This window comes from Chiloscyllium plagiosum, unplaced genomic scaffold (assembly GCF_037043375.1).
Source record: "Chiloscyllium plagiosum isolate Xiang-an unplaced genomic scaffold, Cpla_swu_hap1 HiC_scaffold_39, whole genome shotgun sequence".
Taxonomy (NCBI): domain Eukaryota; kingdom Metazoa; phylum Chordata; class Chondrichthyes; order Orectolobiformes; family Hemiscylliidae; genus Chiloscyllium; species Chiloscyllium plagiosum.
This window is the reverse complement of record NW_028270177.1, coordinates 10,097,962-10,120,768: the sequence shown is the minus strand read 5'-3', so window position 1 is coordinate 10,120,768 and position 22,807 is coordinate 10,097,962. Positions and strand designations below refer to the sequence as shown.

Below are 22,807 nucleotides of genomic sequence, written 5' to 3'. Positions count from 1 at the left end.
TCCGTCAGCCAGGGGTCCCTGATTGGGGCTATTACCTGGTCCAATCAGGGAGCTCTTATTCTATGAGGTCCCCTGCCTGACCTCATTTCAATCACTGCAATCAGACAGGCAGCTAACACTGAATCTAACAAGGAACAAAGGAGTTACTTCAGATAAGGAAGCAAGCTGCAGACTCAAGGCCTCTAGAAGAGAAATCAGTATTTTTGGATGAAAGAATCTAAAAATCATCAATATTGTGATACCATAGACCTGAAGGATGAACGTCTGTATACGAATTCAACTACAGAATCCTTTGTTGACAGAACTTCAAAGAACAAGACTGTACACGGATCAAACCCTGGGCACTTCCAGATGCAAACACTGTTGATTGGAATTGTAGCTAAATTCCACTGTCAATCGAGCAACAGCCCATTTGTGAGGTTTAACTTCCTTACTTAAGGAGTCTTATTTTAGTTGCTACATGCAAGATAGTTTAAATCATTGTTTTAGTACTTGATTTTCTCTGCGATTTCTTAATAATTGACCAAATTAAAGATAATGGTGGTGATTTACCCACAGCATTGCCAACTCAGATGACCCGACTACGACCTGCACCCATCTGCCCCAAATCAATAGCCCTATCAGTTGGTAGCAATGTGCGGCACGGTGGCACAGTGGTTAGCACTGCTGCCTCACAGCGCCAGAGACCCGGGTTCAACTCCCGCCTCAGGCGACTCTCTGTGTGGAGTTTGCACATTCTCCCCGTGGCTGCGTGGGTTTCCTCCGGGTGCTCTGGTTTCCTCCCACAATCCAAAAATGTGCAGGTTAGGTGAATTGACCATGCTAAATTGCCCCGTAGTGTTAGGTGAAGGGGTAAACGTAGGAGTATGGGTCTGGGTGGTATACGGTTCGGCGGGTCGGTGTGGACTAGTTGGGCTGAAGGGCCTGTTTCCACACTGTAAGTAATCTAATCTAATCTATCTTCCCTGGCTCTTTCTCCCAAGGCAAGCAGGGAATTTTCCCAGCTCCGGCTGCAGGCTGCAAGTATGAACCCTTTCTCTCATCATGGGTCGATCCTGATCAGCTGAGGGTTTTCAGTGTTTTATTTGAAATTTTGTGCTTTGCAAAAGAGAATTGATTCTCAAGCAAGTGGTGGATGTTAATTCCACAGCTCATGGTATATCATTCTGCTAGACCAGAGTTGAAAAGGGTGGCGCTGGAAAAGCACAGCAGGTCAGGCAGCAATTGGGCGTCACAGTGGCTCAGGGGTTAGCGCTGCTGCCTCACAGCGCCAGGGACCCGGGTTCAATTCCCGCCTTGGGCGACTGTCTGTGTGGAGTTTGCATGTTCTCTCCGCGTCTGTGTGGGTTTTCTCTGGGTGCTCTGGTTTCCTCCCACAATCCAAAAGATGTGCAGATCAGATGTATTGGCCATGCTAAATTGCCTGTAGTGCTAGGTGTATTAGTCAGGAGTAAATATAGGGCAGGGAATGGGTCCGGGTGGGTTATACTCTTCAGAGAGGCGGTTGGGCCGAAGAGCCTGTTTCCATACTGTAGGGTATCTAATCTCATCCTGACCAGAGGGCCTGATGAAGGGTTTATGCCTGAAAAATAGACTCTGCTCGGATGCTGCCTGACCTGCTGTGCTTTTCCAGAGCTACCCTTTTTGACTCTGACTCTCCAGCTCTGCAATCCTCACTTTCTTCCATCCTGGTGGACCAGGCAAACACCAGGACTTGATTTTTTCTGGGTTCTGACAATCCATAGTTCATAGAATCATTGAATCTGTACAGTGTGGAAGCAGACCACTCAGCCCATCAAGTTCACACCAACTCTCCAAACAGTATCCCACTCAGACCCACCCCCTTACCTTATCCTTGTAACCCCACATTTTCCATGGCTAATCCATCCAGCCTGGACATCCCTGGACACTATGGGGCAATTTAGCATGGCCAATCCACCTAACCTGCACACCTTTGGACTATGGGAGGAAATCAAAGCACCCAAAGGAACCTCAAGCTGTCCCAGGGAAAATGTGCAAACTCCACACAGTCATCGAAAAGTGGAATCAAATTCTGGTCCCTGGCACTGTGAGGCAGCAGTGCCAATCACTGAGACACTGTGCCATTATTTATTGTCCCTCTTCAGCCTCTGCAAAATATGGTTCTGTTGCCTTGATAGCCTTTCCTCTTGACCCAGTCACAAATAAATAATGATAGGACCTGTGCTGCTTACGTTGTCTATTAGAGGATACTTGCAGCAAAAAAGCACTGTTTTCTTTGGCTCAGGATATTTGTGTCAGTGTCCATATACCACACAATCTCCTGCCACACTTCATCTCAACCCTTCATTGCACCTTCCTCTTCATACATTTACCCAGCTTCCTCTTAAATGCTTCTGTACTGTTTTCCTTAACAACTAGTAAAGTTCCACATTGGACCCTCTCTCTGTCTAAAGTATTGTGTCATGAATTTTATTTTGTATTTATTGGTGATTAACCTTTTTATCAATATTCTGTAGTTTCTATGTCAATCTCATCAAACCTTTTCAAACGCTCTTAAGACTTCTCGGTCTTCTCTGCTCTAGAGAAAATCATTTTCAGTTTCTTTTACTGCTCCTGAAAGGTAAACGTCTCCGATCTGGTATAATTTTAGCCAGTCTTTTTGTTTTAAACACTCTCCAATTCCTCCATTGCCTTTTTTTAGCATGATATGGAGACCTGTTCAAAACATGGCCAATCTTGGTTCTGTACACGTTGAATGTAAGTTTGTGGAACTCCAGTTGCTTTGTTGTGCTTTTTTTCAGATGGCACCATTAACCTGTGTCATGACCTTTACTGGTTCTGCAACTCCCAGCAATCCCTCTGCTCCATTTTCCCCCAGTTCAGCTTTCCAAGGTTATGAGTTTCTTTTATTTTTCCACCAGATTATACCACCTCACACTTATTTCCCCACACTAGAGTTCATTTGATGGAGCACTGTTCGGTTATTGTAAACAACACTTTGGTTGGCCCAAACTATTAGTTTTCATTTTGGCAGCCTGTGCTAAAGAGCCAAGAGCAGATGTAATATTCCACTGTGTAATACAGTGAAAGACCCTCATAAAAGTCAACAGATTTACTTTCCTGTTGCATCAAGTTTGATTTAAAGCTTTAATTTATGTTATTTATTTGCAATAATTAGTCCTTTAGCACAAAGCCTGTGTACTCTGCACCATGTGTAATTAACGTCCAGGGGTAAACCAGGCCTCTCACATTTACGGCATTGTGCCTTGTTGCTGCTGAATGAAGTAGCTTTTACAACTGGATGCGTTAATGGGAGGAAAAGGAAGTGAAGAGAAAGAGAGTGTTTTATCCCAGGGAGACGGAGAGGCACAGACGCAGGAAACAGCTATGTGGCAGTGTGCGTAAAGCCCAGCTGATCTGAATGAGACCATTGACTGGTGTGCAATCCATAAGCTTACACAGAGTCACTTTGTCCAGCTACCTTGAAGGAAAAGAGGAGGAGGGGAAGAAAACAGCAGCTTGCTATTTTCATTTGACAAACTACTTGGAAAATATTCCGTCAGTTTTTTTTCCCTTCTGACAATTGCCTTTTTTTTTTCCTGTGTGTGGCTTCCCTTGTGTTTGATTTTTGAAAGGAGGGCGTTTATCCAACGGTTTCAGCTGCAAGGGTTTCTTCCTGCAGTTCAGAAGCAATTCAAAGGAAATCAGCAACACACGCACACACGTGTGTGCGAGTTTTGGTACCTCTTGGTTCCTATGTTCCATAAAGTGCAGTCTGGAGTCCATGCTGTGGAATTTGACTCCTTTTGCATTTCCCTGACAAAATGTATGAAAGGCACAAAAGGCGATACAGCCTATCAGGGATCTCGAAACATGCCAGGAGTGTTGATGTTGTGCTGCTCAAGGTATGTTGTTTTTAACTACAAAAATTTAGAAAGCTTGTTGACTTGTCAGTAAGGTTTTATTGCACTCTATTCGTAATTTTAAGGATTGGGATGATCTTGAAGCTCAGCCTGGGAGTTCGGTTCGGCTTGAATTTTTTACTGTTTTTGGATTTGGCTCCTTTCCTGGTAGATTTGATGGAAAACAGTAAAGCTAAGTGACTTCACGCTCCGTTTTTGTCTGCATACAACTTCCCACAACAAGAGTGCAGACACCTTGATGGATGTGCAGCGGGGGAGCCCTGGGATGATGATATTACTGAACTTTAGCTCACAGCAGCTACCCTGAATATTAAACAGGCTAAATTAAGTAATAGTCTCAGGACAGCGAATGGGATTTTGTCTCTTGTACCTGTTCCAGCAGCTTGCTTACCCTCCCATGATTGAAAGTCAAATTTGGTCAGCAATTGATTCACCTGGAAGATGATGACCATGCCCAAATTTAATCTCACAAATTGTTCGTGTTTTGTGTTTGTTTTGTTTGCAGGGTTGCATGGTTCTTGTCAAAGATTCATTTGTGCAATACAGTCCTTGTCCATAAACTGATTGCTGATTCCCATTCTCTCAAAAAACACCAAGCTGTGTTTTTTTCACTCTCTTGCTAATGTTAAAATAGTGGCTGATATAAATATACAGCAAGTACACCAACTTCTTCATCACCAAGAGAGACTTGCACTTGTATCGTCCCCGATTGACCACCTCAAAGCACTTCGCAAAGGCTGAATTTCTTTGAAACAATGTAGTTATCTAGGCAGATGCCGCAGCCACTTTAAGAGTAAGAATCCCGCGAAAGAGTGATAAGATTAATTTTAGTTTGTTTTCTTTGTCTTTTTCTGGTGGGTTCTTGGCGAAAGGAGGAAAGTTGGCCTGAGGTCCACATGAACTCTCTGCTGTTCAAATAGTGCCAGAATTTCAATTATTTCAATTAAACATCCCAGCCCAACAAAGAGTGAATGTAGCCCTCGTTATTTCAATTTTATGTTTCTAAAAGTTAAGAAAGAAGGGTTGATAATATCCCAACTGTAAGAGTGATGTATAATTATCTTTGAAACAGTATATTTTATCTGGAATGCATGACTTAATAGACAGAGCAACTGGAGAGCTGGACAATAGCCAGAGTGCGTTATTAAATTATGACTGAGTTCAAAGTAAATTTGAATTCAGAATTTTGAACCGTTTTTAATGTATCCTTCCTGAGTCCTGTTTCGAGGAGGGCATGGTCACGGAACAGTTGCAGCAGGGCACACTGGCAGAACCTCATCTATGTGCCCAGCCTGCCCACATCGTTCACGTTCTGGAAGGTGGCAGGCTCCTAGTAACTGCTGTAAACATTGATGCCTTGTTGCAAATTCCAGTCCTTGCCCTTTCCCTTCCCCTCCCATGCACTCACTCACTGTCTTCCCCCCCCCTCTTTGTCTCAGTAAAAATTTCACTGTACTCATGTGAGTACGTGTGACAATAAAGCTAAATCTCATTCCCTGTCTTCCCCTGTCTCTGTGTGTTCTAACTTCTAATAGTGGCAGCTACCCAAATAAAATATATATGGTTTGCATCCAACCTTAAGAAGGTATAATATAACCGGATGCTGCTAGTTCAGCAGTTACAGAATTTTTGGAACTCTCAAAGAGAAATCCATTGCCCTGCCATGACGCCCAGTGAGATTGACCTGACAGTCACCACCAATATTCCCCTATTATTTTCTTGCTGAGGGCAGACGTCCAATGTCTGTGGCTTCCAGAAGCCATGCATCTGCAAGGTCAGTCAGTGCGTGCGGATCTTCCCAGCTTTGGGAGAATGTTGGTCACCATACCTCAGATGTGGGCCATTGTAGTCACCTCAGCCAATGGTGAAATTGAACCAATCCTGTTGGTGTCACTCTGCATCACAAACCAGCCATCCAGCCAACTGAATTGTATGACTTCCTGTAATGCTGCATAGTTTCCAAACTTTGGTTCAACCTGGCGATCAAATCACTCCCTTAATTTCTTCTCATGGACATTTTTAGAAGTGCAGTTTGTTTGAACTGCATTGGACATTTGGAAGATCAACACAACAGATAATCATCCGCACAGTCTCCAACGGGATGACTGACCAGTTAGTGTATTCCTGGTACCAGTTAAAGTAAAAATGTCAGCCAACACACCAGGGTATAAATCCCACAAAGCTCTCACACCAAAGCTTGCCAATTAAACTGAAGAGTGACTGATCTCCCTGGCCTCAGGTTATTGCAAAGGAAAGTATGAAACTTCCCGTTATAAACATAGAGGCTTGCCAAATAAAATCTTGGTTTCAGAAATGGAAAGTTGGAATGAGTAGATATTCAGCAGAAAATCCTGGGAATCTACAGCACATCAGCATCTAAAAAGGGAAAGACTGGCTCACATTTGAGGCTACAATCTCCCCCACACAAAAAGGCTGCAGCCCAAAAGGTCTCTTGCTGCTATTTTCAGTTTTATTTTGCTTCATCTGAATGCGCAGGGAGATGAGAAAATGCTTTCCATTTCAGCATCTGTTTACCACTTCCGCAAGAAGCCATCAACTTTAATGCAGGGCTCCTTGATGACATGCTCAATCAACGCCTGCCTTGATGTCAGGGGCAGTCACTCTCACCTCACCCTTCATGGGTTATTGTAACAAAAATAGATGATTGAAGAATAGTCCTTGGTGTTCACAGAACAATGCAGTCCCAGCTAGCTATTATTAGTTACTGGGTTACAGTGGACTCTGTGAGATGTCAGGAAATGAACAGACAGATGTTTTCATATCTTTGCATACATTTCTGTTTCAGCTGTGAGGACAGATTGCTAGCCCATTCAGAGAGGCAGCACGGTGAGGGGGTTTCTGAAGAATTTGAATTCACGTTAGGCTCTCTGACCCAGTCTTTTACAGTGATCTTGTTCCTCCTGGTTCCTTGCTCATGGCTCTCATGGCACCCTTTTGAGGATGGATTGAGGGTGATCAGGAATTGCCATCTTGAGCAGAGTCGTCTTTGTGCATTCAGTGATACAGATGCACGGGATGCACCGTGGGTGGCACGGTGGCACAGTGGTTAGCACTGTTGCCTCACAGCGCCAGAGACCCGGGTTCAATTCCCGCCTCAGGCGACTGACTGTGTGGAGTTTGCATATTCTCCCTGTGTCTGCGTGGGTTTCCTCCGGGTGCTCCGGTTTCCTCCCACAATCCAAAAAATGTGCAGGTTAGGCAAATTGGCCATGCTAAATTGCCAGTAGTGTTAGGTGTAGGGTAATGGGTCTGAGTGGGTTACGCTTCGGCGGGTCGGTGTGGACTTGTTGGGCCGAGGGGCCTGTTTCCACACTGTAAGTAATCTAATCTAGATCAGAGGCTGGGAGTTCTTTGGAGAGTACCTTGCCATTTTGGTTGGCCAAAAGTCTTTAGATAATCTGAAAGGCACCATTCAGGAGTGTGATGCAAGACTCTCCACTTGCCTGCAGCTCCCATAAACGTCAATGACACCATGATCCATCTCAGCCTCCAGAGGTCCTCAACTTCACATTGTATAGGTGTTCTTCTTCCTCTTTTTGCAGTTCTGGTGTACTGCAGCATGTTGTGGCCCTTTTGAATAATGTATTCGCCAAAAACGGATACCCGCGCAATTTCATCAACAGATGCCTAAGGGAAAGACAAAAGAACAAGGACATGCCACAACCCAAAGGACTAGCCACACTACCATACATCAAGAGCATTTCCAAACTGACAGCCAGACTACTGCGACCACTAGGACTCATAACAGCACACAAACCAACCGCCACTCTCAGACAACAACTCACCAGGACGAAGGACCTGATACCCAGCATGAGCAAAACCAATGTAGTGTACAAAATCCCATACAAGGACTGCACAAAATACTACATAGGACTAACAGGAAGACAGCTAATTATCCGCATCCATGAACACCAACTAGCCACGAAACGAAACGACACGACCAGCTATCCTTAGTAGCCACACATGCAGATGACAAACAACGTGAGTTTGACTGGGACAACACTACGATTATAGGACAAGCCAAACAGAGAACAGCCAGGGAATTCCTAGAGGCATGGCACTCATCCACAGATTCAATCAATAAGCACATCGACCTGGACCCAATATACCGACCACTGCAACGGACAGGTGGGACTGACAACCGGAAGCGGCAGAGACAAACCACTATAAATTCCGGAGGAAACATCATAGAAGTGCTTCACCGGAAGCTCCCAAGCACTGAGGATGTCACTTGGATAGGGGACGAAACGTCTGCAACACAAATTCCCAGCTCGGTGAACAGAACAACAACAACGAGCACCCGAGCTACAAATCTTCTCTCAAACTTTGGACTCCCCAAAGCCTCTACCATCTAGAAAGCATGAGTAAGGAGTTTGTTGGAATACTCCCCATTCATCTGAACAAGTGCGGCTCCAACAATACTCAAGAAGCTTGGTCAAAAGAGTCCACATGATTGGTATCACATCTACAAACATCCACTCCCTCCATCATTGAAGTTCAGTATCAGGAGTGTGTACTATCTAGAAGATGTACTGCAGAAATTCACCAGGGCTCCTTAAGCAGCACCTTCCAAACCCGTGACCACAATGCCATGGAAGGACAAGGGCAGCAGATACATGGGGACACCACCACTTGCAAGTTCCTCTCTAAACCACTCACCACCCTGGTTTGGAAATATATCTCCAATGTCACTGGGTCAAAATCCTGGAAATCCCTCCCTAAGGGCATTGTTGGTCAACCTACAGCACATGGACTTCAGCGGTTCAAGAATGCAGCTCACCACCACCATTCCCTGTAAGCCACACAGCTGCTTGGATGCTCTGCACACATTGATTGATGTGCTTATGAATGGCTTATTCTTGGAATCACTGCTGCACATAGACCTTGGAGATCCACATGGCAGCAAAAAGGGTCACAGGGTACTTTGCTCACCACCAGCTTCACAAGGGCATCTGGGGATGGGTAATGAATGCTTGTCCAACGTGCGCATCTCGCATTCCACAAAGGGATAAATTCACGGACAAAGCCCGTTTGATCAGTTACCCTTCACACCTGTCTCCATGCACATCCAGCTGCGAACATGTTTCTTGAATAAAATACCATTAAATAGAGCAGATATTTCAGGTTACATCTGTACAAACACTGGTCAGGTGCAGCTTATACTGAATAAAGGCCACTCTGTCACTGACTGGGTTTGTTTAAGAGAAAGTTCTCAGGCACTAATTTATTCATTATGCTGTCAATCAGAATCATTCCCTTTATGTACAGCAATACTTAAACACTGGTTTTGAGTTTGGAACAAAGATGTTTCAGTGTTCAGACCCAAGGGCTTCCAGTGAGTTTTTATGAACATGATTCTATGACTTCACAGAGTCCCTACAGTGTGGAAGGAGGCCATTTGGCCCATTTGAGCCTGCACCGAACCTCCAAAGATCATCCCACCCAGACCCAGCTCTTTCCACCCTCCCCCCCCCCCCCCCCCTCCCCCAAACCTATTCTTGTAACCCCACATTTCCTGTGGCTAATCCCACATAGACCACATATCCCTGAACAATATGGGCAATTTACCCCAGCCAATCCACCCTAACTTGCACATCTTTGGGCAAACGCTAGTGCATTAGTGTCATTGATATGCAACCATAAAGAATGGTTTGTGCAATGAGTAGCTGACACTGGCTTTCAAAGCTTGAGTATGGAGAATACAAGGAGCACACCTCACTGAAAAGCTGAATAATGTCTTGCACAAAGTTACTGAAGATTGATTTCATCTGCGCTGGCACGCAGCAGTGATTTAACAAATAGGATTTGAAACCGAACCACAAAGATGTTAAAAGTAATTGTGAGATCCAATATCCAATTTGCTGGGTTTTTTTCACAAGATGGGATGGAGTGTGGGACTTAAGGAGCTTTTGCTGTTAGTATGTGAAGCTTTGGTTGACCACTCCTGCAACGCTGTATTTTAGTGGTTTTGCCTTAGAGTGCAATGAATATCAACTTGACTGGTTCCTGGGTGAGAGGGCTATCATGTGAAGAGTGATTCTGTACAATGGGGTGGCACAGTGGCTCAGTAGTTAGCACTGCTGTCTCATAGTGCCAGGGACCTGGGTTCAATTACAGCCTCTGTCGGCTGTCTGTGTGGAGTTTGCACATTCTCCCCGTGTCTGCGTGGATTTCCTCCAGGTGCTTTGGTTTCCTCCCACAGTCCACAGATGTGCAGGTCAGGGTGGATTGGCCATGCTAAATTGCCCATAGTGTCCAGTGATGCACAGGATAGGTGGATTAGCCATGGGAGATGCAGGGTTACAGAGATCGGGTAAGGCAGTGCATCTCGGTGGGATGCTCTTCAGATGGACAGTGTAGACTTAATTGGCCGAATGGCCTGCTTCCACATTGTAGGGATTCAATGATTCTATTCTATGATTCTACTCCTGAGTTTGTACAGAAACATAGGAAACAGCAGGAAGAACAGGCCCAATGGCCTTTTTGGGTGTGCTCCGACATTCAATATGATCATGGCTGATCATCCAACTCAGTCCAGTGTTCTTGCTTTCTCCCCATACCCTTTGATCCCCTTTAACCCTAAGACCTATATCTAACTCCTTCTTGAAAACATTCAATGCTTTGGCCTCAAACACTTTGTGGCAGAGAATTCCACAGGCTGGGAATTGAATGTTAAAGTCGGAAGCTGGCATTAGAGGATCAGCCCCATCTTCTTGAGTCACAGATGACTTTGAGTGACCATCTGACCTGCCCTGACTCTTATTCCATTATGTTCTTATGTTTTGAAGTTTACAGAATCCTCCAATTTTAATGGTTTTCTCAAAAGTTGGCCCTCACCAGGGCATTGTTTCAGATCTGCTAACAGTGCCCTTGTACTTTGGCAAAGTGAGGACCAACCGTGAGTGTTGCCAGTTAATTGGTCATTGAGGACACCACCACAGCTGGTACTGCCCAGCGAAGATTACTGCATAACCTACAGAGGGGAACATCGCCACCTTCCCTGTGTCACTGAGGCTGCCAGCCATACCCTGGCTCCTTATAGTTACCAAAATACTTCCAAGTAAACTTTTTGAAAGGAAGGAGGTTTAACTGAAAGAATCTTTATTCAGTTAGCATAAACAATGCAAGTTTTGTCAAGTGACGGGGTTGTAAGGAGCTTGTTTTGTTGAGGCCCTAACAGTATCCTGTAGCAACCATTTAACTGAAGGAACTCCACAAATGGCATCTATTGACTGCAAGGAAAACCTCTTGCATTTCGTGAACTATAGTCAAAGCCAAACAGGAAACTTGTTTCCAATTACTCCAAAATTGGTTACCTTATTTGGGGAGCCTGTTCTGCTATTTTTTCCATTATGTCTTGAATTGTCTCACAATGTCGTTTTTACTATTTTAAAAGCGTGAGAGTTCCCTCTGTTCCCGTCTCCACATCCAGATATTAAACATAAACTTGGCTTAAAGCAGTTGTCCTCCTGCTTCTTGAGGCTAAACCTCCGTTCTCACTGCAGACGTGAACATTCAATCTGCGCTGATCCTTGCCTATGGTGCTGAGGGAGTGTTGAACTGCCAAAGGTGTCCTTTTTAATGACAAAAGACATTAAACTAAAGCCCTGTTTATCTTTTCTATTTAATTAAATAATACAGTTTACAAATAAACAATTAATATTAACAGCTGTATACAGAGAAACAGCATTTTACAGAGGATGGGGCAGCAAACCCAGGCACCAAACCCCACCGTTCAACAGTTTTCAGGGAAATGATGACAAACCTCAAATCCCTGTTTGTTTTCTCATGGTTCAAGCAATAATTAAATACAGCAAAACACGATGAAATTTGATTTCCAGTTTGCCTGTGTTCTTTTCTATGAAACATTCTGAGTAGAAGTGAAAGCATTGAGAATATAATTCTTGTTACCTTGATTGATTCATAGGATGTCAGTATCACTGACAAATGTTTGTTGCCCATTCCTAATTGCCTTTAAATGTAGATGCTGATGGGCCATGTATGGCCATTTTACAAGGTGCTCAGGGTGCCACCCACATTGCTATGGGTCTGAAGTCACATGTAGGCCTGACCAGATAATGAAGTCAGATTTCTGTTTCCTTCAAACATTTATGAGGCAAATGGGTGTTACTGCAAATAATGGTTTTGTGATTACTTTATTCACTTGTCGGATATGGACATTATTGTCTGGGCCACTATTTATTGCTTGTCCCTAGTTACTCTGGAGAAGGTGGTGGTGAGCTGCCTTTTTGAACTGCTGCTGTCCATGTACTGTGGGTTGGCCCACAATACTGTTAGGGAAGGAGTTTCAAGATTTTGACCCAACAGCACCTGAAGGAACGGCAATATATTTATAAGTTAAGATGGTGAGTCGTTCTGAAAGGAACTTACAGATGGTGGTGTTCCCATGTATCTGCTGCCTATGAAGCAATAGAGATTTTCTACAGAGTGTCTTATAAATGGTGCAGACTGAGCATCGGTGGTGAAGAGAGTAGAGGTTTGAGAGTACGGTGCCAGTCAAGCAGGCTGCTTTGTTCTGGATGGTGTCAAGCTGTTTAAGTATTGTTAGAGCTACACCCATCCAGCCAAGTGAGGATCTGACTTGTGCCTTGTAGATGGTAGACACATTCTGGGGAGTCAGGAGGTATGTTATTCACTGCAGTATTTCTAGTTTCTGACCTGCTCTTGTAGCCCAGTATTTATATTGACAAGTCCTGTTCTATTTTTGGTCAGTGTTGCTGATAATGGGGGATAATAACATCATTGAATGTCAAGGGTCGATAGTTAGATGCTGTCTTATTGGAGATGGTCATTGCCTGGCATTTTTGTGGCACAAATGTTCCTTGCCACTTGTAGAATATTGACCCATGTCTTGCTGCATTTGGACATGGACTTCTTCAGTTACTGAGACAAGTTTAATTTTAAATTCTAAATTTGTTGAATTGCATTTAAATTCCACCAGCTGGCATGGTGGGATTTGAAACCATGTCCCCTGGATTACTGGTCCAATGTCATGATAACGATGCCACCATCTGACATATAAAGAATTCTTTTCAAGTTATTGGCAATGGCCAAACTTTCCCCTCCGCCCAGACTGTCTTATGCATGTTCTGTTCTTGAGCAGCTAGTGACCTTTATCTGAGAAACAGGAAAATAAATTTGTCTGTCAGGTCTGAAAGTATACTGTTCTTCAGTGCTCCCAGGAATGAAGGGTTGTCTTATGAGGAGTGGTTGAGGACCTGGGTCTGTGCATGATGGAGTTTAGAAGGATGAGAGGGAATCTCATTGAGATTTACAGAATACTGAGAGGCCTAGATGGAGTGGATGTAGAAACTATGTTTCCACTAAAAGAGTGACTAGGACCTTAGGGAGCAGTCTCAGACTGAGGGGATGACCCTTTCGAACTAAGTTGAAGAAGAATTTCTACACCAGAGGGGTGGTGAATGTACGGAACTTATTGCCCCAGAGAGCTGTGGAGGCCAAGTCTTTGAACGTATTTAAGACAGTGGTAGATTCTTGATTGGTAAGGGGATTAAGGTTTACAGGAAGAAGACGTGAATGGAGTTGTAAAACATTTCTGCCATGATCAAATGGTGAAACAGACTCAATGGGCCAAATGACCTAATTCTACTCCTGTATTGTATGACCTTATGCTTGGATCTGTTCATTTCAGCACTAGAATTCAGTGCCAGATGTTCAATCCCAATTCTTGCCTGAATTCCCAATCCATTCGGTAACACCTGCACCTCCCCCTTTAAGTCAAAGGAATAAAAGAACTACATGACTGTCAGACTTCCTGTCTTCCTTAATCTAGCTTTGAAGAAGGGCCAAGGCCTGTGGCAAATTCTCAACCAGGATCAGAAAGGATGGGGGCGAGATGAGAGAAACTGTAAACACGAGCAGTCAATGACATCAAGCTTGAGTCTCAGAGGCGAATTGATGATGAGAGGAAAGGGAGTTCAATGGTTCCGCAGTTTCCAAACTTCTGGAAAAGAAATTGTAGTTAGAAAGTGGTGCAAGCCCAGTGAGATTCCAGAGAGGCATGTGTATTAGATAGGTCAGTAAATTTTCAAGCTTTCTTTGGCACCTTAATCACATCGTCTGAAAATGCTACACACTCAGGAATGACATTGACTGGACTCTTCTGTATCTGCAAGTTCAGAAACTTCATGGACTGAGCCAAGAGTATAAACAGAATAGAGAGACCAGAAATGATCAGTCTGTCCATGCATTTCTTTTTCAGTCATGTAATTCAAGCAATTCTTGAACATAGCTTGACCATGGTAGTTGGAAACTAATGTCCTTCAGTCCTATATTTCGAAGCTGTGTTGACCCCTTCTAATACAGCTGCTCTGTTGTGGGTGGATTTCAACTGAGCCACTAGGAATTTTGCAATTGTGGTCCAGAAATTTGAGCTGGAGCCCAGCTTCCCAGACTGCTAAAAGAATGCGTGGTTTGGATGTCAACTGCATTAATTTGTTTACCCCCCCAAGATTGTAAAGAGCGATATTTGAAGGCAGGTACATGAAAATAAAATCTGCAATAAAAATAGATTGCATTGGCATTGAATCCTTCCCAAAAATGTACGATAGTCTTTAGCTTTCAGATGTCATTTGAGCTGACTTCAGATTTTTTCCAAAAAGGAAGTTGACTGTCAAGCTGTTTGTAATTAACATATGCAAAACTTGCTTTAGTTTAAAGACAGTCTAGTAGCTATTGGCACAAGTGCAAACTTATCAAGCACAGTGACGACTTCACGCTCCTTGCTTGCAAGTTGCTTGTTCCAAAACCATTTGGCTGCTTGAGCATTCACTTGGTTTGGTGCCCCTTGTTTATTGTTTTGTTTTATGCCCTCTCAGAGAGTGCCTCATCCTGATTGTCTTGCTTTCACCTTTACAGATTAGCCGAGAAAGCTGGGGTCCTGATCCCACGCGGGTGCAACCAAAGCAGAGTGCCAATGCAGCCGGTGAGTGAAGGGGTTTTGTTTGGTCTGACATCTTGTGCTTTGGAATCGGTTTTGTTAATGGTACCTCCATCAAAACACTAAAGAAATTGCAACAATTAATTAATGGGCCAGCATGCCAAGATATCAAAGTAAATTGAGATCTACAAAATCTTTCTAAAATTTTTCAGAAGATCAAAGTGAAATCGTCTTTGTCGACTCTGCTTCTGATTCCCAAAGCTAAACTTCACGATGCAAAGTTTGAGACTGTTCATTTCTAAAGCTAGCAATCCTATATTATTGAATGTTTAGACCAATATTTACAATTTAATGTAATTCAAAAAGCTGGTGCAATAGTTGTAGTAATTGGAACCGGGTTGATCTTATTGACTATGAGATCTTCGATTGGGGTTGTTAAACATGGCCAATTAGGGAGCCATGAGTGACAGAGATAAACGGGGGAAACCGAATCCGCTCACTTAAGGGACTGACTCTGAGCTGGCTAGCCACAGCCAACGTACTGCACACATATACATAAAAGGTGACATTGTGACGGGATACCTGCCTCTGTGCAATTATTTCCTGGGTCATGTCAGTGTTCTCCATGTCAGATGGAAAAGCTCTACAATTTATCTCCCCTTGTATTGTTCTCCACCCCATCACTACCCTGCAGTTTAAAAATGTAAAATTCAGTTTAGATGTGACTGCAGTGTGACAGCTGTAAATCAGGGAAACACAAGAACTTCTTGGAATAGCTACTGTTGCTATGATGGCAACTACTTTTAATTAAAATGCACAAAGGAGGAACAGTATTTGTTCTCTTGGACTTCTGTTCCAAGGTTACCAAATGAAAAACTTCCTGCTACTGATACCATATCTTGGTGGAAATGTTCAGTTTACACCCACGACACGGTTCAAACCCAATCATGCCGTCACTACACCATTGGCACAACTTCCATTTCTCATGCTGGCATTTTTCTCTGTGAAGATAATTGTTTGCCACCTTTTGGGGGGTGGTGGAGTGGATTTGGGCCCATGTCCAAGAAGCCTGATCTTAAAACCACTCGATCACATTTCAAATGAAATTTATTGAGAGTTAACTTTCATTCTAAGCTTGGGTTGAATCCATAATTACAGTGAACGATTGTGTTCAAACAGTGCAGTTGTTACCCTAAGGGTATCAGTCTCACCCATGGAATGATCTCATGAATAGTTACTCCACAACGTTCTGACTGTATTTTGTACTGGGTCCAATTTTTTTTAAATGCTGGTTAGAATGCGCATAACATGTCATGTGATTTCAATTCTCTTTCCATCAGCCAAGCCATGGAAAAAACTCAGTGTTATGCATCTGAATAGTTGAAGTAGATGATAATTGCTGAAATCCATCCTGCTTTTGGACTTACCTGGAAGGTGTTTTTGAACCTGCATTTGTTGCTGGTTTCGTACATTTAATGACTCGAGCAAATACCACACACCACCATTTTTGCCCAAAATTATATGTAATCACTCTTAAATACATATGTACTCTTGGTAAATTGTTATATAAACTTATTGTGGCTTCAGCATTAAAACAGCCAAACTCCCTTGACAACCATGACGATTCAGTCAAATAATTCAGTCAAGTCAGTTCAATATTCCAATGTAGTTTGTGGTTAACTGATTAAAATATTTCTGTTAGATAGTATTGTGAGTTGGAAGGGAAGGGCCAGGAGTTTGACAGCGATTAGAGAATTCAGTTTGCTCAATTAACAATAGATCCTCTGTACTGCAGAGACAGAACACTCATCTGGGACCTTACCAGCAATTTGGACTGTACAACACTTGTACAGGGACGGTTTAGGATAAGGCCTGGCTATAACAGTGAGATGCTATCACAGATTCACAAGTGAAGCTAATCAGATAACTCTGCCATGGATGAAATATGGCCAAATTCATGAGTTGAATTTTTTTTCAACATGTCGTACAGGCCTCATAATCCTTTTGCAGTTTTGCTTCCTGTACCCTCGAGTGACTGCTATTCTGGAATGATGATGGGCTATTTTTAGGGATTGGAATTGTTTCAAAATGAGCTCCAAATGTATGTTAGAATAATGTAGATATAAATATGAAATGAAGACAGGAGCAGTGAAATAATGGGTTGATCATCTCCAATTGCTCCCATCAGTATCATCCGTTACAGCCAGTTATCAGCTTAATCGCATAAATCCTAAAACACGCTTTCTAGCTTCAGCTCATATTTAGCAAAAGGCTGATACTCTGTAATTGTATAGCTTTGTTTTTCTATAAGTTGAAAGAATGTATGGAAATATTTCAATCAAGCACCTTTTTAACATACTTCTCAACTCCTCTCAATTCTGACAATTTGTGATCTGATTTAATAAGCTTGCCCCTGAATTGACATTCAATCCTATTTACGCCCAGCCACACTTAATTCTGCGTATCTCCTTTCTATTAGAAGTGATTCTGATTTGTCAAATGAGTTTACCAGGTTCGCAAGTTCATCGGTGTAGAACAATATCTCCACGGTTCCCAGACAACAAATACTATATAAATAAATATTCTCATTCTATCTGTATAAAATCACACTGACTGTCATAGATTTATTTCCCTGAGGTTATTCCAAGGTTTGTGTGGTCCAAATTGTATAAAGAAATTCCATTCTCAAAGGCTTAGAACCTCACTGTTTGAACTGGATTAGTGCCAATATTTACAGATCAGTTAAAGAAAAACTAGGTACAACGCCAGATTTACTTTTAGGACAGGGGTACCATTCAATTCCTCTAATTGGTGGCACGGTTTCTAATGCCTTTAGCTGCAGGTGAAACCAAGAGGAGAAGCGAAGATGTTTTTATGCGTTTTCCTTTTCACTTGTGTATATCCCCCCCCACTCCCCCAAGCCCTAAAGGGTTTGCCCTGTGCTGATCTACAGTCTTGTAGAAAGCAGTATTCTTCCTGTTCCTCAACCGAAATTACCTATTTTACAAGACTGCCTACATTTCAGAAGGAACTCAGTAGCTCTATAGCATTTTGGATTGTCTTCAATTTGAGAAACTTGTTACAAGAAACAGGAGAGTGATAGATACTCCCCACTTGCCCGGATGAGTGCAGCTTCAACAGCACTCAATTGGAGTTGATACCATTCAGGACAATGCTGCCTGCCTGATCAGCACCTAAAGCTTTTACACTTTTGAACACAGACTCAACACATCATTGATGTATACCATCGACAAGATCTACAACCTCTGGCAGCTCCTTGCCTCCTTCCACAGCATTTTCCAATCTCTGTCACCTAGAATGAGGAGGGCATTCTCTGCACTATCACCTGCAAGGGCCCCCTCCATATCTCTCATCATCCTGTTTTGGAAGTGTTCCTTCACTGTCACTGGCTTAAATCTTGGAACTCCTTCCCTGATGGCAGTCTGGGTGTACCTACACTACATGGACTGCAATGATTCAAGAAGGCTGCTCACCTTCTCAAAGGCAATCCTGAATGGATAACAAATTCTGTCCTAGCCAGTGATACTTCAATCCCTTGAAGGGATTAGAGTCATATAATTGTACAGCACAGAAGCCGGCCCTTCGACCCAACTTGTCCATTTCTTAATTGAACTAGTCCCATTTGCCTGCATTTGGCCCATATCCCTCAAAATCTATCTTAATCATTTGCCTGTCCAAATATTTTTTAAATGTTGTAATTATACATGTCTCCAACACTTCTGCTGTCAACTTGTCCCATACACACACCATCCTCTGCATGAAAATATTGCCTGTCGGGTCCCCACCCCTCCCCTTAAACCTATGCTATCTAGTTTTAGACACCCGTACCCTGGAGAAAATACCTTAGCTATTCACCTTATCTATGCCACATGATTTTATAAATCTTTATAAGGTCACACCAATTAAAAAGATGAGGTCTGACTATATGAACATTTATAATATATACACTGTACTTAGTGTGTGAACATAGGCAGTATCAACGTTGATCAGGGAAGGCACCAAACCCACGCTCTTTCCAGCAGGATATTAGTCAAGAGCAGAAAGCCAGGCTTATTCTCCTCCTCCTCCAGCAATGGGTTCTGTGGCTGGTTGAAACAATCCTGTTCGAACCAAGAACAGAACCCCGTGATTGAACCCAAGATCTTCTGGTCTGTTTGAGTCTAAGTGTCAAGATGCAGACACATTGTATATCTGTACACTTGAAGTATTTTCCTTATTACATGAAATATGCAGCAAAAGTTCAGTCCAATTCGTCTAACTTCATTTAACCCCAATCAGTATATACTTCTGTTCATTTCTGTAGGTTTTTCTCTAGTTTCTTCTGTGCTGTGCATCTGTGTTGTTCACCTCAACTACTTTGAGTGATCCTGCCTGAAAAATGCTGGATATTTGATTAAATCATGATTGAGCTGACTGCTGGTCTTAATGCAAGGTTTGTGAAGGTTTGTAGCTCAGGTTGAGGTTTAGGGTGTAGGTTTGCTCACTGAGCTGTAGGTTTGATATCCAGACATTCATTACCTGGCTAGGTAACATCATCAGTGGCGACCGCCAGGTGAAGCAAAGCTTTTGTCTTTTGCTTTCTATTTATATGTTTGTCCTGGATGGGGTTCCAGGGGTTTGTGGTGATGTCATTTCCTGTGCAGTTTCTGAGGGGTTGATAGATGGTATCTAGATCTATGTGTTTGTTTATGGCATCGTGGTTGGAGTGCCAGGCCTCTAGGAATTCTCTGGCATGTCTTTGCTTAGCCTGTCCCAGGATAGATGTGTTGTCCCAGTCGAAATGGTGTTTTTTTCATCCATGTGTACGGCTACGAGGGAGAGAGGGTCGTGTCTTTTTGTGGCTAACTGGTGTTCATGTATCCTGGTGGTTAACTTTCTTCCTGTTTGTCCTACGTAGTGTTTTCTGGCAGTCCTCGCATGGAATTTTGTAGATGCCGTTGGTTTTGTCCATGGGTTGTACTGGGTCTTTTAAGTTTTAGTTTTTGTTTGAGAGTGTCAGTGGGTTTGTGTGCTACTAGGATTCCGAGGGGTCTTAGTAGTCTGGCTGTCATTTCTGAAACTTCTTTGATGTATGGTAAGGTGGTTAGGGTTTCTGGCTGTGTTTGGTCTGCTTGTCGTGGTTTGTTCTTGAGGAATCTGCGGACTGTATTTTTTTGAGTATCCGTTCTTCTTGAATACGTTGTATAGGTGGTTCTCCTCTGTTTTCCGAAGTTCGTCTGTGCTGCAGTGTGATGTGGCTCGTTGGAATAGTGTTCTGATACAGCTTCGTTTATGTGTGTTGGGATGGTTGCTGGTTTAGTTAAGTGTTTGGTCAGTGTTTGTCGGTTTTCTGTATACACAGGTTTGTAGTTCTCCGTTGTCCTTTCTTTCGACTGTGACGTCCAGAAATGCGAGTTTGTTGTCAGTTTCTTCCTCCTTGGTGAACTTTATGCCTGTGAGGGTGTTGTTGATGATGTTAAATGTCTCTTCTATCTTATTTCATTTTGTGATGATAAAGGTGTCATCTACGTAGCGGACCCAGATTTTTGGTTTGATGGTTGGTAGGGCTGTTTGTTCTAGTCTTTGCATTACCGCTTATGCTATGAATCCTGATAATGGAGATCCCATGGATGTGCCGTCTGGTCTTAATTCTATTTTCCAGCCTATCCTCAATAAACATTGACTCCTTTGCTGTTGGCATTGCTGTCAGCATTTGGGCTGAAGAAACACAAACAAGAGTAGGCCTTGTGGTCCCTCACACCTGCTGTGCTCTGTGTCTGGGCATTTGGTCCCCAAGCAACCTTGCTGTGATATCATGGAACTGCACATTACTGGGTCTAAATACTACATTGTGGTTGGAGTTGGAGCAGAGTAGGGTCAAAAATGCTGAAAGAAGCACATGAGGAGCTCTGGCTCTCTAGAAAACATTTCCAAAGCACATCGACATGAACACTCAAAGAAAGTAGATTAGTCATTACTAAATGTAACTATAAGTCAGAGTCTGGTACACGATGGCCATATATCATAGCATTTAGTATGAAGTTTAATGAATAGTGTTACTTTGAAAATAAGCTTGAACAAAGTTCTTGACTTTTTTCTTTCTCTTTGACCAGCCTACCTCAAATGCAAAAGCCATCATGAATCATAAAAACATACAACAAGAGATATGGCTGATCTGATCTTGGCCTCAACTCCACTTTACTGCCTATTCTCCACAAGCCTTGACTTTGTAATAATTCAAAAATCTGTCTGAATTAGCTTTGAATATAGTCAGTGACCTGACCTCATTGCTCTGTGGGGTGTTGAATGCCAAAGATCCATGACTCCCCTCCCCCTCACTGTCTCCATCTGAAATGGGTACCCCTTATTATGGAGCTATGCCCTCTCATGCTAGATTCCATCAATTGTGGGGTGGAGCATTCTCTCAGCATCTATTCTCAAACCTCCACAGAATCTTGTGTTTTCGCAGAAGACTACAACTCATTCACTTAAACTGCAGTGAGTATAGACCCAATCTGTTCAACTACTTCATGTAAGGCAGCCCTATCACCACAAGTATCAAATGAGTAAACTCTCTCTGCATTGCATCCAAAATAAATATATCCTTAGTAGCAGAAGGACACTATTACTGCACACAGATTTACCAGTGTTCTGTATGTTTGTAACACAATTACCCTATTCTTAATCTTCCATCTCTTTTGCATTAAAGGCCAATAATCCATTAGCTTCCCTTATTTCTTGCTGTGCATGCGTGCTATTGATATTAACTTGCTAAAGTTTGTTTAACAATGTCGCCTAGCATAATAGGCAACACCAGAAGTAAATGTCTGTGGAGGAAAATGTTAAAACATGGAGTCAAATGATCTTAAGAGTGTCAGTGTGGCTAAGTTACTCACTGTGACCTGTGGGTAATAAAATTATATGATTGTGCAGAAGGCATTATGTGAGACTAATTGTGTGGAGTTTCATGTAATTCCCCCAATGTACTTGGAGGGGCAGAAGGAGAGTTTAGTCATGTGGGAGGTTGTGGGGTGTCCTTTTTTCTCCACCCTGACTAAATGCAGGCTAATGGGCAGCCTTCCCACCAGACTGCCAGTTTCCCCAGTAGGCAATTACTCCCTCATCAGCTCTAAAATGTTAATGACAAAAAAACTGTCCTGATTATACGTCTGTGAGATACACCGCAGATGGAGTACTGAACAGTTTTAGTCCCCTTATCGAAGGAAGCATTTACTGGCATTGGAGGCAATCCTGAGACGTTTCACTCGGTTGATCCTGGATATGAAGGGGCTGCCTTATGAGGAGAGATTGGGCCTATATTCATTGGAATATAAAAGAACAAGAAGTGACCTTCTTGAAAAATGCAAGATTCTTAGGGGAATTGGAAGGGTAGAGGTGGAGAGATTGCATCCCCTTGAGGGAGACTGTGAGACCAGAAAATATAATCTCAGAATAAGGGGTTGCTCTTTTAAGAGAGAGGTGTGAAAAAATTTCTTCTCAGAGTGCAGTGAATCTGTGAAATTCTTTACCGCAAAGGACTTTAGAGGCTGGGACTATTAGTATGTTCAAGGCTGAGATCCAAATTTTTAATCAGTAAGGGATTCAAGGGTCATGGGAACAGACAGGAAAGTTGAGTTGAGGATTATCAGATCAACCATGATCTCAGTGAATGGTGGGTCAGACTTGATAGGCTGAATGGCCTGGTTCTGCTCCCATGTTTTATGAAAGCCAATCAATTTAAGGCTCCGTTATGTCCAATGTTTTTGACTGCATTGCAGAGAAAGATGGAAGTACAGGAAAATACTAATGGTTGAAGTTATAAAATTCATTTTCTAGGAAAATTCTGGTCATGCATTCTATGGAAAATGTATTTTCACTACATTTGGAGCATCTGCCAGCAATGGCAGTGAAATATAATGAGCACTTGCCGTTGCATTTACTTTTCCACATACTTGGTTAT

At 42.8% G+C, this 22,807-nt stretch overlaps 1 protein-coding gene across 6 annotated transcripts in view; it reads left to right on the top strand.

Annotated features, from left to right (window-relative positions):
• The window catches only part of LOC122540917 (A-kinase anchor protein 13-like), a 417,382-nt gene that overhangs the window by 233,720 nt on the left and 160,855 nt on the right, over positions 1-22,807 (top strand). For all 6 annotated transcript variants that reach the window (XM_043677213.2, XM_043677212.2, XM_087981477.1 and 3 more), the window contains one exon: positions 14,826-14,892. In XM_043677213.2, coding sequence (XP_043533148.2) covers positions 14,826-14,892 — 67 coding nt within the window. The remainder of the gene's footprint in view (positions 1-14,825; positions 14,893-22,807) is intronic.